The sequence below is a fragment of the Cherax quadricarinatus genome, chromosome 45 (genome assembly GCF_038502225.1).
Source record: "Cherax quadricarinatus isolate ZL_2023a chromosome 45, ASM3850222v1, whole genome shotgun sequence".
In the NCBI taxonomy this organism is placed as follows: domain Eukaryota; kingdom Metazoa; phylum Arthropoda; class Malacostraca; order Decapoda; family Parastacidae; genus Cherax; species Cherax quadricarinatus.
Window position 1 is genome coordinate 13,535,008 of NC_091336.1, and position 18,760 is coordinate 13,553,767.

Consider the following 18,760-nt stretch of genomic DNA (forward strand, 5'->3'; position numbering starts at 1 on the left):
TGTGAGCGCCAACAGTTGGTACCAAGTCATGTAAAGGTCCAAGAAAGCAAATAAGAGATAGGCCCAGTCACATGATCCACACAAACCCCAAACACAAAAGTGGCTGAAAGAAATGTTGGAAAAAAATTCTGTACTACTAATACTAGCAACACCATGAAGGAAAAGCCAGAAAATATCCCTTGTATATAACACATACTCCACACAAACTCTTCAGCAACTTAAGCATGACGAAGCCAATTGTTGAACAAAAACAATAATTTGAATAAGAAGCACTTATTTTATCTTTTGTATTGCTAACAGGAACTAACAAACATGAAACGTAATCTTTTAATTTTATTCTATGTTCAAAAGACAAAAAAATTACAACAAACAATATTCACAGCTAATTGCACTGACAATATTGATGATAAAACCTCATTTTACCCAATTTATATTGTAAACTCCTGCAATAAGTAATAATGTGTGTATCTAGGTTAAGGGCCGCATCCCACCTAGGTTGGTGACTGACTTTGCTTTTCTGGCCCCCCCCCCCCCAAAAAAAATGCCGAGAGCCTAGTAATAAGGTGCTCATATATGCTGAGAACCAGATAATCACCAGGAGGCTGATAAGGAAAGTGTTCCATGGCATAATGCCCTGCTAACTTAGCAACATGGGTGCCAGAACATAGGTAAGTTGTACAACATTGTTCTTAAAATTGTCATTTTGTAAGGAGGGGGTTTGGGGAAACAGGGTGAATTTATTGCGAGACATTTTGAACATATCCAAATTTTTCCAATATAGTATTCACTCTGAACATCACGTTTTTAATGTGTGTGTCTATTTTCAGAATTTCAACCAATACTAAAAGAGGAATTGCTACAGCAAAAAACAAGGCAGATTAGATATAAATTAACTTTTGTGGGAGAAACAGGGCTATTAAAGTAAAAGTGACTTTGGGGATGTATGTACATTTGATATATTTGCAACACATCAAATATTCTTTTAACTTTTAAAGATAAAGATAAAGAATCACACATTAAAGTGGGAATTGTCACAGTTGCTCTTTGCTGATGACACTGTGCTCTTGGGAGATTCTGAAGAGAAGTTGCAGAGATTGGTGGATGAATTTGGTAGGGTGTGCAAAAGAAGAAAATTAAAAGTGAATACAGGAAAGAGTAAGGTTATGAGGATAACAAAAAGATTAGGTGATGAAAGATTGGATATCAAATTGGAGGGAGAGAGTATGGAGGAGGTGAATGTATTCAGATATTTGGGAGTGGACGTGTCAGCGGATGGGTCTATGAAAGATGAGGTGAATCATAGAATTGATGAGGGAAAAAGGGTGAGTGGTGCACTTAGGAGTCTGTGGAGACAAAGAACTTTGTCCTTGGAGGCAAAGAGGGGAATGTATGAGAGTATAGTTTTACCAACGCTCTTATATGGGTGTGAAGCATGGGTGATAAATGTTGCAGCGAGAAGGCTGGAGGCAGTGGAGATGTCATGTCTGAGGGCAATGTGTGGCATGAATATAATGCAGAGAATTTGTAGTTTGGAAGTTAGGAGGAGGTGCGGGATTACCAAAACTGTTGTCCAGAGGGCTGAGGAAGGGTTGTTGAGGTGGTTCGGACATGTAGAGAGAATGGAGCGAAACAGAGTGACTTCAAGAGTGTATCAGTCTGTAGTGGAAGGAAGGCGGGGTAGGGGTCGGCCTAGGAAAGGTTGGAGGGAGGGGGTAAAGGAGGTTTTGTGTTCGAGGGGCTTGGACTTCCAGCAGGCATGCGTGAGCGTGTTTGATAGGAGTGAATGGAGACAAATGGTTTTTAATACTTGACGTGCTGTTGGAGTGTGAGCAAAGTAACATTTATGAAGTTCTTGTTCTTGTTCTTGTTCAGACCAGAGCTTTGGTGAGATGGGGAAGGAAGAAGGATGGGTAAGGATGGAAATATTGGAAAAGGGTGGGAGGGGGGTGAGAGGTAGGATATAAAGGTAAGTGGCCCAACCACTTTGGTGCAATTTAAAAAGTGTACGTGAAATGATAATATATTTATTTAAGGGGTCTAAGACTAACCCATCAGAGTCACATAGATATAACAGATATATAAGTACATGACTCTGAATTGGTAGTAATTATACAGGTTGCAATTTTTTTTTTTTTTTTTGCGATTGCACAACGGATATTTATGCGACAAGGAAGGCAATAATTTTCTGGCCAGTTTATAAAGTTCGTGACAATGGCTTCTTACAGGTGGTGTCCAGCCATAGTAAATAGCATAATTTTTACATTAGAAAGTTATATAAGATGTCTCCCTAATTGGGGGCGATGATTTTTTCAGTATACATAGAAGGGTTCTGGTGGTACCCAATCCTCTTCATCAGGGAGGTTGCTTAATATCATGGGTCGTGGGTAATCATCTTTATGAATAAAGCGACGGACCCTTTGTGGGAGAGTCATTCGTTGAGTCCTGTGAGGAGGAGTAGTGATGGTATACTCCGTGGTATTAACCACTTGTATAGGATGTTCTCTATCTGGCATGTATAGTTCTTGCATTATATAAAGTTGTTTCTTTTTTAAGGTGTCAAGGCGTACATTTATGGCAGTAATATCTTGTTGTATGTGTAAATCTGCCATTTTAACTCTGTCTCTCCTCCTGGTATCGGTGATGAAGCGAAGAGCTCTATTCTGGACCCTTTGTAACTGGAGCATGCTGGTCTTTGTTGTTAGTGACATTGGGACACAAGGGTATTCGAGTATTGGTCTTATTATCATTTTATACAGATGTTTTTTGACATGTTGAGGGGCTTGATTAAATCGAAAGAGTCTGCTAAGACCGGCTTTGGCTATGTTGATCTTTTTAGTTACATGAGATGTTGAATGGAGCAGCCTGTCGATTTCATATCCCAAAATCTTGTTAGGGTTTCTAATGGCTACAGGTGTACCTCTGATGGAGATACCTCCTTTATCTTCAATTGTTGATGCAAAACATCCTATCGTGCTAACAAGGACCTTGTCAGGATTAGTTGTAATTCTCCATTTCTTTTCCTAATTAGATGTTCGACGAAGTTCAATATTCATTTTCTCTATGACTCTCTCATACTTGTATTGTATGTTCAGGGAAACCGGCAGGCCGGACTTGAGTCCTGGAGATGGGAAGTACAGTGCCTGCACTCTGAAGGAGGGGTGTTAATGTTGCAGTTTAAAAACTGTAGTGTAAAGCACCCTTCTGGCAAGACAGTGATGGACTGAATGATGGTGAAAGTTTTTCTTTTTCGAGCCACCCTGCCTTGGTGGGAATCGGCCAGTGTGATAATAATAAAAAAAAAACATCAAATATGCCCCTTAGATTTGATGTGATCATCTGTATAAACTAAAAACAAGAGGCTGTAAACTAAGAATGGCTATCTAAAGGAAAACAGCATTAATTGTGTAAGATTAAATTTACATTACAAATCCTAAATTTCTGGTAGAAACAGAATTGTAGCATACAAGCGAAATGAATATAAAGAACTCGTGTGCAGCATGGGATGCATGAACACACTTTTATCTCTTTCTTTCAACACACCGGCCGTATCCCACTGAGGAGGGGTGGCCCAAAAGGAAAAACGAAAGTTTCTCCTTTTACATTTAGTAATATATACAGGAGAAGAGGTTACTAGCCCCTTGCTCCCAGCATTTTAGTCGCCTCTTACAACGCGCATGGCTTACGGAGGAAGAATTCTGTTCCACTTCCCCATGGAGGTAAGAGGAAATAAACAAGAACAAGAACTAGAGAGAAAATAGAAGAAAACCCAGAGGGGTGTGTATATACATGTTTGTACATGTATGTGTAGTGTGACCTAAGTGTAAGTAGAAGTAGCAAGACGTACCTGAAATCTTGCATGGTTATGAGACAGAAAAAAGGACACCAGCAATCCTACCATCATGTAAAAAAATTACAGGCTTCCGTTTTACACTCACTTGGCAGGATGGTAGTACCTCCCTGGGTGGTTGCTGCTTACCAACCTACTACCTAGGACTTTTATCTCTATAGTTTCTAAATAAGAATTTGCTTCATAAATGCCATTATACTATTCAATTATCTGTACTTATTTATACACATGTTAAATAAAAAATGTGTTGTGAAAAACATATATTTCAATTAAATTCAACACAATTATCAGTGGTCTACTGGTACAGATAATTTTCTCACAATCATATGAACAGTGTCTGCATTAACACTAGTCAAGTCTAGTACATTTAAGCACCAATGAATTTTTTTTTTATTATCACACTGGCCGATTCCCACCAAGGCAGGGTGGCCCAAAAAAGAAAAACTTTCACCATCATTCACTCCATCACCGTCTTGCCAGAAGGGTGCTTTACACTACAGTTAGACGGTGATGGAGTGAATGATGGTGAAAGTTTTTCTTTTTCGGGCCACCCTGCCTTGGTGGGAATCGGCCAGTGTGATAATAAAAAAAAAAAAAAAAAATTCATTGGTGCTTAAATGTACTAGACTTGACTAGTGTTAATGCAGACACTGTTCATATGATTGTGAGAGAATTATCTGTACCAGTAGACCACTGATAATTGTGTTGAATTTAATTGAAATATATGTTTTTCACAACACATTTTTTATTTAACATGTGTATAAATAAGTATGTTTATGCTTCTAGACTGTTGTATTCTGAGCACCTCTGCAAAAACAGTGATAATGTGCGAGTGTGGTGAAAGTGTTGAATGATGATGAAAGTATTTTCTTTTTGGGGATTTTCTTTCTTTTTTGGGTCACCCTGCCTCGGTGGGAGACGGCCGACTTGTTGAAAAAAAAAAAAAAAAAAAAAAAAAAAAAAAAAAATAAATAAGTACAGATAATTGAATAGTATAATGGCATTTATGAAGCAAATTCTTATTTAGAAACTATAGAGATAAAAGTCCTAGGTAGTAGGTTGGTAGACAGCAACCACCCAGGGAGGTACTACCAATGAATGTGGACAGTAAATGAATTGGTGGCATCATGGGCACAACCATACCCTTGACTAGAAAGATCTTGATATCCATGGAGGTAGAAAGGGGAAGGTATGAGAGTATAAGGGTACCAACACTCTTACTTAGGTCTGAAGTATGGGCTGTGAATGCTGAAATGAGGAGGAGGCAGAGGAAGTGATGCTGTGTACGAGGGCAATGTGTGGTGTAAATATTTTGCAGAGAATTTGAAGCATGGAGATCAGGGGGTGTGGAATTACAAAAAGAATTATCCAGAGGGCTGAGGAGGGGTTGATGAGGTGGTTTGAATATTTAGAGAGGATGAAGCAAAACAGGTTTACTTCTTGGAAGGTGTATATATCTGTAGTGGAGGGAAGTCGGTTTAAGGGTCACCCAAAGAAAGGTTGAATGGAGTAAAGGTGGTTTTGTGTGCAAGGGACTTGGACATCCAGCAGGGGTGTGTTAACATGTTAAATAAGAATGAATGGTGGTAAATGGTTTTTGGGATTTGACCTGGTGGATAGTGAGCAAGGTTAACATTTTGTGAAAGAATTCAGGAAAACTGGCTGAAAATACAGTGGAGGTGGAAAATACAGTGCCTGCACTCTGAAGGACGGGTGGGAATATTTGCAGCTTGGCAGGGCATCTGAACTGTGGTATTAATGAGCCTCTGGCAAGACAGTGGAGTGAATGATGGTGACAGTGTTTCTTCTTTTTTAGGTCACTCTACCTTGGTAGGAGACAGCTGGTGTGTTAAAATAAATACTGGATATAGGAAAATGAGGCTTTACTATACTGTACATACTTTATAAAAGCAAAACTAGCATACCCAATTTAAAATGTGCTAAATACAAAATAGACATAATATAAACATTTGTAATCTGACCTGGTGCAGTGCTGGACCCAAGACAGGAACAAGGAATCCTTGATACAAGAACTCCACCAACTGCTTTCTTACAAGGGGATGGGCAACCTGAGATACAAAGTAATTTTAGTACCTTCAAATTAATAATAACAGTTTAATTAATAAAATGCTCTCATGATGAAAATCCTGTGTAATACATAGTATTTTATAATCCTCCAGAATGATTCCTCTTGGGTAAATTTTTTAAGTTACGAGCAACACGATTCAATGAATACATTGCATTTGTTTTCTTTCATTAAAGATCCATCAAAAGATGAAAAACAGATAAATATGGAATCAACTGAGAATACAGCCTCTCTCCATTTAGCAACATACTCGTTTACTGACCACTTGGACTTATGACCAGCTCTCCAAGTATGCAAACCGAAGTAATGTATATTAGAGCTGTACATTACTGTATAAACATCTAAAAATATACTAAAAATGTTATAAAGTGTGCAAAGGTGACATTAAAAAAATATCTAAAGATGGTTGACACAAACACTACCCGTATGCTCCTCACTTAACGACCAATTTGCTTACCGACCAACCCTTAGGAACAGAACCCCGTTGTTAACCTTTAAACTGTCCAAACGTAGATCTACGTTCACATGTGGGGGGGCTCCGAACGTAGATTTATGTTTTTTTACATGCTTTCAAATAGGGAAAATCAGGGTCGCAGCGGTACGCACGTGAACGTAGTACTATGTTTGGACAGTTTAACCCTTTGACTGTTTTGGTCGTACATATACAGTGGTTCCTCGTTTTTCGAAGTTAATCCGTTCGTGGAGTTGCTACTATTATTGAAATCTACGATTTGCGAATCAATTTTCCCCATAAGAAATAATGTAAATACAATTAATCCGCTCCTGACACCCAGAAGTATTAAAACAAAAAATTTTTTTACATGAAATATAGATGTAGTACATAAACAATACAATGGGGAAATGATGAATGAAACATTAACAGCATAACACTTACCTTTATTGGAGATTCTTCTTAGTGTATGGGAGACTGGAGGAGGAGAGAGATTGGATTGTTTACAGTTTGGAAGGGGACTCCCCTTCCATCAACACCTCAGGTACCAATTGCTTTTCTGGGGTTGCTTCTCTTCTCTGTTTTTTAATGCCACTAGGACCACCTTGAGAGTCACTGGAGTCCTGTCTCACAAAATAACTGTGGAGAGAGCTCTGTTTTTGGCGTCTCTTTAACACTTCCCAAAAATGGCCCAAGACTTTGTCACTGTACATGTTGCCAACATGGCTTGCAACAACCTTGTTTCTCCATAAAGCTTTCCATCTTACCCCACATAGCAAAAATCTCTTAAATTTCTGAAGAAGGCACCTTCTTCCATCTCTCTTCCTCCTCCTCTGCAGCAAGATTCTGAGCTGCAATCTGTTGCTGTTCTTAAATTCAATCGTATTTCTCACCTTCTTTACCACAGGCTTGGCACTAGGAGCTTTCTTTGGAGCCATGGTAGCTTATTTAGTACTTGCAAGCACTAAAATGAATGGAATATTATGAAATATTTCGTAGGAGCACGTGAGGGGACCTTCGCTCATTGGTAAACAATGCCAGACTGGCTGGGTAGGGAGGCTGCCCTGGCTCACACCGTGCGTATGCGTCCCGGACGAACTACTATTCGCGAGTCAACCTATGATTAGCGAGCCCATGTTTATACGAAAATATCCCTATGATTTCTGAAATCTATGATTCCCGAGAACTACGAAAAGCGAGGGACCACTGTACATCTTACGCAACACCGTTTCTGACATATTTATATGCGTAAATTCTAGCAGCTTCAAATCAAGCAGGAGAAAGCTGGTAGGCCCACATGTGAGAGAATGGGTCTGTGTGGTCAGTGTGCATCACATAAAAAAAATCCTGCAGCACAGTGCGTAATGAGAGAAAAAAAAACTGACCGTTTTTTGGATTAAAACGCCGAATTTGAGGTGTATTTTCGTATAGTATTTATCTTTGTATTCTCGTTTTCAGGGTCTCAGGTGATAAAATGGAAAACATATTACAGAAATAGAGATGATTCTGATTACTTTCACGATGAAAACGACCTTGAAATTGAGCTCTAAGTAGCAGAAATGCTCGATTTTTACCAATGTTCAGGAGTAAGCAAATCACACCACACGTCCAATACACTTCAACTGGAGAGTCTAACATTCTTTCACTAGTGCACTGGTTACAATAATGCAGTAGTCTGCATAACAGAATAAAAAATCAAAACAGAAAGCAATAGTAATATAAGAGGGGCCTAGAGACGTGACTAATGAACAGAGGATATGTTATTTTAGTGCCAAGAATGTCTACATTGTTTATTCTAGACCCTATTTTGAAACTGGCATCTTTTTTAATTTGCGTGAAATTGGCCAAATTGCCAATTTCTGACCACTTTATTTGGTAGTTCAAATCAGTAAATGGGCGGTTTCTTGTACTCAACAGATAGAAAAAATGGAGTTCTAAAAAAATAGCTATGAGTTTGGTCAACTGGAACAACGGAATTGGCCAAAAACAGGGCTCAAAATCGGCAAAATCGCCGATGCATATGTCGCCGAGACTGCTAACTTCGTGGGAGCATAATTCCGTGAGTTTTCGACCAAATTTCGTACTTTTGGCGTCATTACCACCGGTAAAAGATTCTCTATCATTTCAAAAGAAAAAATAATTTATTTTTTTTTCCAAAAATTTATCAACAAAGAATGACAGTTTCAGAAAGGGGCCTGTGACAGTCAAAGGGTTAAGGGTTAAATTAGGAGAGGCTGTATGTATTTTACCTGGGATTAGCTTCAACATAAAAAAAATTAAACAAACTTAAATATTTCTAAGATGGCCATGAAAGTTGTAGAAGAGGTGAATCTCACTGAGTACAACTCAATATGGTAGATCATATAAGATTATGGTGCATTGGTAACTGATTATGGTACTGTAAGGTTAAATGAATTCAACTGTGCTATTCCAACCATACCACAACAACAGTACTGGTCACTCTAGCAGTACAGTAAACCCTCTTATAAAGCAACACCACACAGTATTATTCTGTGTATATGTGATTGAAAAAGTGCATTGCAAATAAGAAAACTTCTTAGTATGTTTTGTAAGCTTGCAAACATCAAATTACATGCAAAATTGGAGTCCAAAAGCTACTTTTTGGGATTTTTTTCATCACCCCTTCTTGTCTCTAGATATTAACCAAGCCCTCAAGAGGAATATGAGTGACAATGGAGGTGCCAAGAAGAATAAGCATGAAGCTTTGATGGTATTAAAGACAGTGGAAATGTTAGATATGCTACTAGGTAGTGTACATCTGATGCAGACTGCCCACACTTTTAGTTTGAGAGAATCCCCTATCCAACAATAAAAAGGTCAATAAGAACTTGTGCAATAAGCAGTGCAGATTGTGACCTGATGAAAAGGTCAGAGATCAATACAGCTAAATATGATAGAAAAGTTACTTAATGTGTGGAATGAGAAAAAAAAAGGCCCAAGTAAGTGCTCAAGTAATAAGGCACAAGGCCCTATCCTACTATAAAACTGTACTCACCAATGTGGTAGCAGGGGTGGAATCCTAGTTCCTGGCCCAGCCTCTCAACTTGCCACTTACCAGAAGCACTTCTTCTTTGCCTTGTATATGCTAATGTACTTACTCTTAAAACTATGTATGGAGTCTGCCTCCATCTCTTCTTTGTCAAAGTTATTCCATTTCTCAACCACCGAGACTGAGGAAATACATCCTGACATGTTCATCTCACATACTGCTACTTTACATAAGACACCAATTATCAGAAACTTACCCAATGCATGAAGAGGGTTTACTGTATCAATAATCACATTTAAATTACCAAATACTCCTAGAGTATAAATTACAAATCGTGTGTGTAAAACCTGATGTTGAACATCAAATTCCATAACTATAAATAGTATATCCTTGATATATGTAAATGTAATATTGTGAGTATTATTGAGTAGAGCATCTACAGTTAATCTAACCTGTACAACTGCATTGCAGAATTCCAAGGAATTTAGGAACAACTGGAGTTGAGGGATATCTGCTATGTCTTCCATACTTAAACGATGCCAGCCATCTGACTCCACAGTTAGTGATCGTGGCAGCATAGAATACAAACCACTAAGACCTGCTGCTAATACCTGAAAAATAGTAAAGTGTAAATACAACCTTTTTATATTTGGTTTATTACAATAAACTCTGTAATTTAAAAGCATGCATTTGTGTTTGTTGTTTCCAAAATTAATTTACTGAAAGAATTTTGTCCACTATTTCCAAAATCCTTTAAAATGAGGTCCATTAAAGCAAGTTTTTACCATGCACTGCCCTTCCCACCTCCAAGACTCGAGTCCAGCTAACCGTTTTTCCTGAATCCTTTCATAAAAGTTACTTTGCTCACACTCTAATAACATGCCCATTACAAACTACTTGTCTCCATTTACTCTTATCTAACGTGCTCACACAAGCCTCCTGGATGTTCATGGATTTTAAACTCTGAAGCCTCTTTTTTTTTCCCCTACTTCCAACAGTTCCTTGGATGACCTCTACTCCTTCTACTCTCAGATTTATATACTCCCCTTGTCATCCCATCCCTCTCCATCCTGTATACATGAACAAACCACCTCAACAACCCTCCAAATTATACCCTTGGCTACCCCATGCTGTCTTTTAATTTCTATGCTCTGAATTCTCTGCATAATGTTCACACCACAATAATACTGTACAGTACGGTAGATACATATAGACATAACGTACATACATAAATATACAGTGCATACATGTGCATGCATGCATACACATGTATCATTAAATCCATTCTCAACTGAAGCAGGTGGACTTACAGCGAACCCTCGGTTATCGGCCATTCAGGATATCGGCCAATTCAGTTATTGCCCGGTTTTTTAGTCAAAATTTTATCCCAGTTCTTGGCCGTTATTTCAATTATTGGTCATAGTGGACGCGTCCACTCGTAGCAAAGTACGAAAGTGAAGGAGGAAGAGAGAGGGGAGAATGTGCCTTCTTCAGAGATTCAGTGATTCTACGATATGTACGATACTAAAGCTGTCAGTAGGGTTACTGAATTCCTACATAACATACTTGTGTAGTATATCATAAGTTGTATCGCACATACATGCACACGCACGATCCTTTCAGCTAGGCTCAGTGGCTAGTTTGTGATGTCACCAGGCTATTCCCATGTGAGTAGGGTATGAGTGGTCTTGCTCTCACTTCGTCCTCAGGCACAGACAAAAACAGGTAGGCTGGGCTATCTTCCCTCACGACTCTGCCAATATAGTGTTACCACCCAACCAAGTGTGTATTTCTTCAACTGTCACATCTCCAAGGAATCCCACACAATAAAGCAGCAGGAGTCAATAAAGGCTATAGTGCCATCCAGAGATAAAGTGTAGCATTAACAGTGTAGCAAGTAAGTTAAGCGATTAAGTGATAGAAAAAGGACAACACGAAACTCACTCCTCCAATAATGTTGGAGATATATAGGGCCACTGACAATATACACCACCCTGCCTATCTTCCACCACCCTAAACCAATGCCAGCATCTCCTCCAAGGTACAGTAAGTGTAAATAATTCTAATTTATGAAGTGTAAATATTTCTTATTTATAAATTAAAATGTAAATATTTCTCATTTATAAATTACGTACATTGTTTCAGTGTGAATAGTGGTGGTAGCAGAGCCGCCACCACCACTATGTGTACGGCTTATGCTGTCAGTGGCCCATATAAACCCAACACCACCACCAGTCCCCAGTAATGACATGTTATTCATTCTAGAGTATATATCAAGTTTCTATGTTATTAATAAGTGTATTGTTTATTATGTCATATTAGATGAATTGTGATAGATAAATAAGCTGTGGAGTTGATAACAGCGTCATATTTAAGCATTTTGTCCTGTCTCCAAACAAACTCGCCTCCCTCTTCGGTTCTTGCCATTTTGCATATGCCAACAAGACTCTTCAATAAACGTAAAAGTGATTTAAATGTTCATTTATCCATTTCATTAGTCATTTTATTTAGTTCTCATTGTCTTGTGTATGTAAAACTATAGTTAATCTTCAAAAATATGTATTTTTGTTTTAATATTTTTGGGTGTCTGAAATGGATTAATTGGATTTACATTAATTCTTATGAGAAATACTATTCAGTTTTCGGCCATTTCGGTTTTAGGCCGACCTTCTGGAACAGATTACGGCCAATAACCGAGGGTCCACTGTACAAGTCAAACTGATATCAGTCAGAAATTTACTCAATTTCAGTTAAATAACACAAATTAAAATGTCTGCTTTTCATTTTGCTTGGTCAGTTCTGAACTACTCACTTAAACTTTTTTTGTACAGTATTTAGACATTTTACACAATGTATTGATTCTTACAGGACAAAAGTTTGAATGTTGAGCAATGTACTGGCCAACAGAGGTGTGTGATGCAGACAGTGCCATACAAAGAAGTAATGCATCCCTGGCTTGCTGTCCTATGCCACCTTCACGATGAACAAATGGCAGCAAGAGCGAGAAGATCATAAACCTGAAATATTGATATATGTATAAAGTACTGAGAAAATCTCTGGATAATAAATTTGTTTTAATTTTAAAGGTAATTCTTTCTTTCCTTTATGTATTCATAGGCTTTGTACAAAGTCAAATCACTGAGCATAAGACTGTGCAAACCTGCTCCAAGAAAATATTGTGGCATACAATATACAGTGGTCCCTTGAGTTACAATTTACCCACATAGAGGAATTTTGTTTGTAGCTGCAATTAAAAAGTGGAGCTACAATGCGTGTATGATAGTAAGATGTTGTGGGCCACATCCTGGTTAACAAGATTAACCCAAGTTGCTGATATGCTCTGTATAACCAGGGGCTTTCTATATACAGTCGTATGCCAAAGCTGTCAGCTAGGTCTGTAATAATTGTATCATGTACTTGTAGAAATAAGATTATTATTTTATAGCACACTGGCCATCTCCCATAGAGGTAGTGTGACTCGAAAAAGGAAAAACACTACATATAAAGTTCTACTTCTACTTCTACTTACACTTAGGTCACACTACACATACATGTACACGTTTATTTATACACACTCATCTGAGTTTTCTTTGATTTTATCTTAATAGTTCTTGGTTTTTACAAAGCAGAAGTGTTATAAGAAGAGCAGAGTATATGGAGAGTAAAAGAAAGGTAAAGAGAGTGGTGAGAGAGTGCAAAAGGAGAGCAGATGATAGAGTGGGAGAGGTACTGTCAAGAAATTTTAATGAAAGTAAGAAAAAATTTTGGAGTTAAACAAGTTAAGAAAGCCTAGGGAAAGCATGGATTTGTCAGTTAAAAACAGAGTAGGGGTGTTAATAGATGGGGAGATGGAGGTATTAGGTAGATGGCAAGAATATTTTGAGGAACTTTTAAATGTTAAGGAAGAAACAGAGGCAGTAATTTCATGCACTGGTCAGGGAGGTATACCATCTTTTAGGAGTGAAGAAGAGCAGAATGTAAGTGTGGGGGAGGTACGTGAGGCATTACGTAAAATGAAAGGGGGTAAAGCGGCTGGAACTGATGGGATCATGACAGAAATGTTAAAAGCAGGGGGGGATATAGTGTTGGGGGTGGTTGGTACTTTTGTTTAATAAATGTATGAAAGAGGGGAAGGTACCTAGGGATTGGCGGAGAGCATGTATAGTCCCTTTATATAAAGGGAAAGGGGACAAAAGAGACTGTAAAAATTATAGAGGAATAAGTTTACTGAGTATACCAGGAAAAGTGTACGGTAGGGTTATAATTGAAAGAATTAGAGGTAAGACAGAATGTAGGATTGCGGATGAGCAAGGAGGTTTCAGAGTGGGTAGGGGATGTGTAGATCAAGTGTTTACATTGAAGCATATATGTGAACAGTATTTAGATAAAGGTAGGGAAGTTTTTATTGCATTTATGGATTTAGAAAAGGCATATGATAGAGTGGATAGAGGAGCAATGTGGCAGATGTTGCAAGTATATGGAATAGGTGGTAAGTTATTAAATGCTGTAAAGAGTTTTTATGAGGATAGTGAGGCTCAGGTTAGGGTGTGTAGGAGAGAGGGAGACTACTTCCCGGTAAAAGTAGGTCTTAGACAGGGATGTGTAATGTCACCATGGTTGTTTAATATATTTATAGATGGGGTTGTAAAGGAAGTAAATGCTAGGGTGTTCGGGAGAGGGGTGGGATTAAATTTTGGGGAATCAAATTCAAAATGGGAATTGACACAGTTACTTTTTGCTGATGATACTGTGCTTATGGGAGATTCTAAAGAAAAATTGCAAAGGTTAGTGGATGAGTTTGGGAATGTGTGTAAAGGTAGAAAGTTGAAAGTGAACATAGAAAAAGAGTAAGGTGATGAGGGTGTCAAATGATTTAGATAAAGAAAAATTGGATATCAAATTGGGGAGGAGGAGTATGGAAGAAGTGAATGTTTTCAGATACTTGGGAGTTGACATGTTGGCGGATGGATTTATGAAGGATGAGGTTAATCATAGAATTGATGAGGGAAAAAAGGTGAGTGGTGCGTTGAGGTATATATGGAGTCAAAAAACGTTATCTATGGGGGCAAAGAAAGGAATGTATGAAAGTATAGTAGTACCAACACTCTTATATGGATGTGAAGCTTGGGTGGTAAATGCAGCAGCGAGGAGACGGTTGGAGGCAGTGGAGATGTCCTGTTTAAGGGCAATGTGTGATGTAAATATTATGCAGAAAATTCGGAGTGTGGAAATTAGGAGAAGGTGTGGAGTTAATAAAAGTATTAGTCAGAGGGCAGAAGAGGGGTTGTTGAGGTGGTTTGGTCATTTAGAGAGAATGGATCAAAGTAGAATGACATGGAAAGCATATAAATCTATAGGGGAAGGAAGGCGGGGTAGGGGTCGTCCTCGAAAGGGTTGGAGAGAGGGAGTAAAGGAGGTTTTGTGGGCAAAGGGCTTGGACTTCCAGCAAGCGTGCGTGAGCATGTTAGATAGGAGTGAATGAAGACGAATGGTACTTGGGACCTGACGATCTGTTGGAGTGTGAGCAGGGTAATATTTAGTGAAGGGATTCAGGGAAACCGGTTATTTTCATATAGTTGGACTTGAGTCCTGGAAATGGGAAGTACAATGCCTGCACTTTAAAGGAGGGGTTTGGGATATTGGCAGTTTGGAGGGATATGTTGTGTATCTTTATATGTGTATGCTTCTAAACTGTTGTATTCTGAGCACCTCTGCAAAAACAGTGATAATGTGCGAGTGTGGTGAAAGTGTTGAATGATGATGAAAGTATTTTCTTTTTGGGGATTTTCTTTCTTTTTTTTTTTTGGGTCACTCTGCCTCGGTGGGAGACGGCCGACTTGTTGAGAAAAAAAAAAAAAAGAGAGTTCTTGGTCTTATTACTTTTCCTTTTATATCCATGGGGAAGTGGAATAAGAATCTTTCCTCCGTAAGCCATGCGTGTTGTAAAAGTCAACTAAAATGCTGGGAACAATGGGCTAGTAACCCCTTTTCCTGTAAAGATTATTAAACAGAATAAGAAGAAGAAAATTGTCAAAGTGGGAACTCTGAATGTGGGTGGATGTTGTGCAAATGATAAGAAAGAGATGATTGTGGATGTTATGAATGAGAAGAAACTGGATGTCCTGGCTTTAAGTGAAACAAAGCTGAAGGGGGTGGGAGAGTTTCAATGGAGAGGAATAAATGGGATTAGGTCAGGGTTTCAAATAGAGTTAGAGCTAAAGAAGGAGTAGCAATAATGTTGAAGGATAAGTTATGGCAGGAAAAGAGGGACTACAAATGCATAAATTCAAGGATTATGTGGAGTAAAATAAAGATTGGATGTGAAAAGTGGGTTATAGTAAGTGTGTATGCACCTAGAGAAGAGAGAAGTGTAGGAGAGAGAGAGATTCTGGGAAATGTTGAGTGAATGCGTGGGGAGTTTTGAATCAAGTGTGAGAGTAATGGTGGTTGGGGATTTCAATGCTAAAGTGGGTAAAAATGTTATGGAGGGAGTAGTAGGTAAATTTGGGGTGCCAGGGGTAAATGTAAATGCGGAGCCTTTAATTGAGCTATGTGTAGAAAGAAATTTGGTAATAAGTAATACATATTTTATGAAAAAGAGGATAAATAAATATACAAGGTATGATGTAGCACGTAATGAAAGTAGTTTGTTAGATTATGTATTGGTGGATAAAAGGTTGATGGGTAGGCTCCAGGATGTACATGTTTATAGAGGGGCAATTGATATATCGGATCATTATTTAGTTGTAGCTACAGTTAGAGTAAGAGGTAGATGGGAAAAGAGGAAGGTGGCAACAACAAGTAAGAGGGAGGTGAAAGTGTATAAACTAAGGGAAGAGGAAGTTCGGGCGAGATATAAGCGACTATTGGCAGAAAGGTGGGCTAGTGCAAAGATGAGTAGTGGGGAGGTTGAAGAGGGTTGGAATAGTTTTAAAAATGCAGTATTAGAATGTGGGGCAGAAGTTTGTGGTTATAGGAGGGTGGGGGCAGGAGGGAAGAGGAGTGATTGGTGGAATGATGAAGTAAAGGATGTGATAAAAGAGAAAAAGGTAGCTTATGAGACGTATTTACAAAGCAGAAGTGTTATAAGAAGAGCAGAGTATATGGAGAGTAAAAGAAAGGTGAAGAGAGTGGTGAGAGAGTGCAAAAGGAGAGCAGATGAAAGAGTGGGAGAGGCACTGTCAAGAAATTTTAATGAAAATAAGAAAAAAATTTAGAGTTAAACAAGTTAAGAAAGCCTAAGGAAAGTATGGATTTGTCAGTTAAAAACAGAGTAGGGGAGTTAGTAGATGGGGAGAGGGAGGTATTAGGTAGATTGCGAGAATATTTTGAGGAACTTTTAAATGTTGAGGAAGAAAGGGAGGCGGTAATTTCATGCACTGGCCAGGGAGGTATACCATCTTTTAGGAGTGAAGAAGAGCAGAATGTAAGTGTGGTGGAGGTACATGAGGCATTACGTAGAATGAAAGGGGGTAAAGCAGCTGGAACTGATGGGATCATGACAGAAATGTTAAAAGCAGGGGGGGGATATAGTGTTGGAGTGGTTGGTACTTTTGTTTAATAAATGTATGAAAGAGGGGAAGGTACCTAGGGATTGGCGGAGGGCATGTATAGTCCCTTCATATAAAGGGAAAGGGGACAAAAGAGATTGTAAAAATTATAGAGGAATAAGTTTACTGAGTATACCAGGAAAAGTATACGGTAGGGTTATAATTGAAAAAATTAGAGGTAAGACAGAATGTAGGATTGCGGATAAGCAGAGAGGCTTCAGAGTGGGTAGGGGATGTGTAGATCAAGTGTTTACATTTAAGCATATATGTGAACAGTATTTAGATAAAGGTAGTGAAGCTTTTATTGCATTTATGGATTTAGAAAAGGCATATGATAGAGTGGATAGAGGAGCAATGTGGCAGATGTTGCAAGTATATGGAATAGGTGGTAAGTTACTAAATGCTGTAAAGAGCTTTTATGAGGATAGTGAGGCTCAGGTTAGGGTGTGTAGAAGAGAAGGAGACTACTTCCCGGTAAAAGTAGGTCTTAGACAGGGATGTGTAATGACACCATGGTTGTTTAATATATTTATAGATGGGGTTGTAAAAGAAGTAAATGCTAGGGTGTTCGGGAGAGGGGTGGGATTAAATTATGGGGAATCAAATTCAAAATGGGAATTGACACAGTTACTTTTTGCTGATGATACTGTGCTTATGGGAGATTCTAAAGAAAAATTGCAAAGGTTAGTGGATGAGTTTGAGAATGTGTGTAAAGGTAGAAAGTTGAAAGTGAACATAGAAAAGAGTAAGGTGATGAGGGTATCAAATGATTTAGATAAAGAAAAATTGGATATCAAATTGGGGAGGAGGAGTATGGAAGAAGTGAATGTTTTCAGATACTTGGGAGTTGACGTGTCGGAGGATGGATTTATGAAGGATGAGGTTAATCATAGAATTGATGAGGGAAAAAAGGTGATTGGTGCATTGAGGTATATGTGGAGTCAAAAAACGTTATCTATGGAGGCAAAGAAGGGAATGTATGAAAGTATAGTAGTACCAACACTCTTATATGGATGTGAAGCTTGGGTGGTAAATGCAGCAGCGAGGAGACGGTTGGAGGCAGTGGAGATGTCCTGTCTAAGGGCAATGTGTGGTGTAAATATTAGGCAGAAAATTCGGAGTGTGGAAATTAGGAGAAGGTGTGGAGTTAATAAAACTATTAGTCAGAGGGCAGAAGATGGGTTGTTGAGGTGGTTTGGTCATTTAGAGAGAATGGATCAAAGTAGAATGACATGGAAAGCATATAAATCTATAGGGGAAGGAAGGAGGGGTAGGGGTCATCCTCGAAAGGGTTGGAAAGAGGGGGTAAAGGTTTTGTGGGCGAGGGGCTTGGACTTCCAGCAAGCGTGCATGAGCGTGTTAGATAGGAGTGAATTGAGACGAATGATACTTGGGACCTGACGATCTGTTGGAGTGTGAAGGGATTCAGGGAAACCGGTTATTTTCATATAGTCGGACTTGAGTCCTGGAAATGGGAAATACAATGCCTGCACTTTAAAGGAGGGGTTTGGGATATTGGCAGTTTGGAGGGATATGTTGTGTATCTTTATACGTATATGCTTCTAAACTGTTGTATTCTGAGCACCTCTGCAAAAGCAGTGATAATGTGTGAGTGTGGTGAAAGTGTTGAATGATGATGAAAGTATTTTCTTTTTTGGGGATTTTCTTTCTTTTTTGGGTCACCCTGCCTTGGTGGGAGACGGCCGACTTGTTGAAAAAAAAAAGTTCTTCTTTTTACATTTAGTAATTTATACAGGAAAAGGGGTTATTAGCCCCATTATTATTATTATTATTGGCAACACAGCCAGGTGCATTC

General features: G+C 38.7%; 1 protein-coding gene and 1 long non-coding RNA gene across 4 annotated transcripts in view; one reads left to right on the forward strand and one right to left on the reverse strand.

The window, feature by feature from the left end:
• The window catches only part of LOC128694800 (FHIP family protein GK23746-like), a 103,692-nt gene that overhangs the window by 71,911 nt on the left and 13,021 nt on the right, over positions 1 to 18,760 (reverse strand). For all 3 annotated transcript variants that reach the window (XM_070094303.1, XM_070094301.1, XM_070094302.1), the window contains 3 exons: positions 12,261 to 12,411; positions 9,847 to 10,005; positions 5,830 to 5,916 (listed from right to left, as the gene is read on the reverse strand). In XM_070094303.1, the coding sequence (XP_069950404.1) occupies positions 5,830 to 5,916; positions 9,847 to 10,005; positions 12,261 to 12,411 (397 nt within the window). The remainder of the gene's footprint in view (positions 1 to 5,829; positions 5,917 to 9,846; positions 10,006 to 12,260; positions 12,412 to 18,760) is intronic.
• LOC138854002 (uncharacterized) lies at positions 8 to 12,395 on the forward strand. Its single transcript, XR_011393177.1, has 3 exons — positions 8 to 668; positions 9,866 to 10,022; positions 12,263 to 12,395. It is a non-coding gene; the product is annotated as an uncharacterized lncRNA (long non-coding RNA).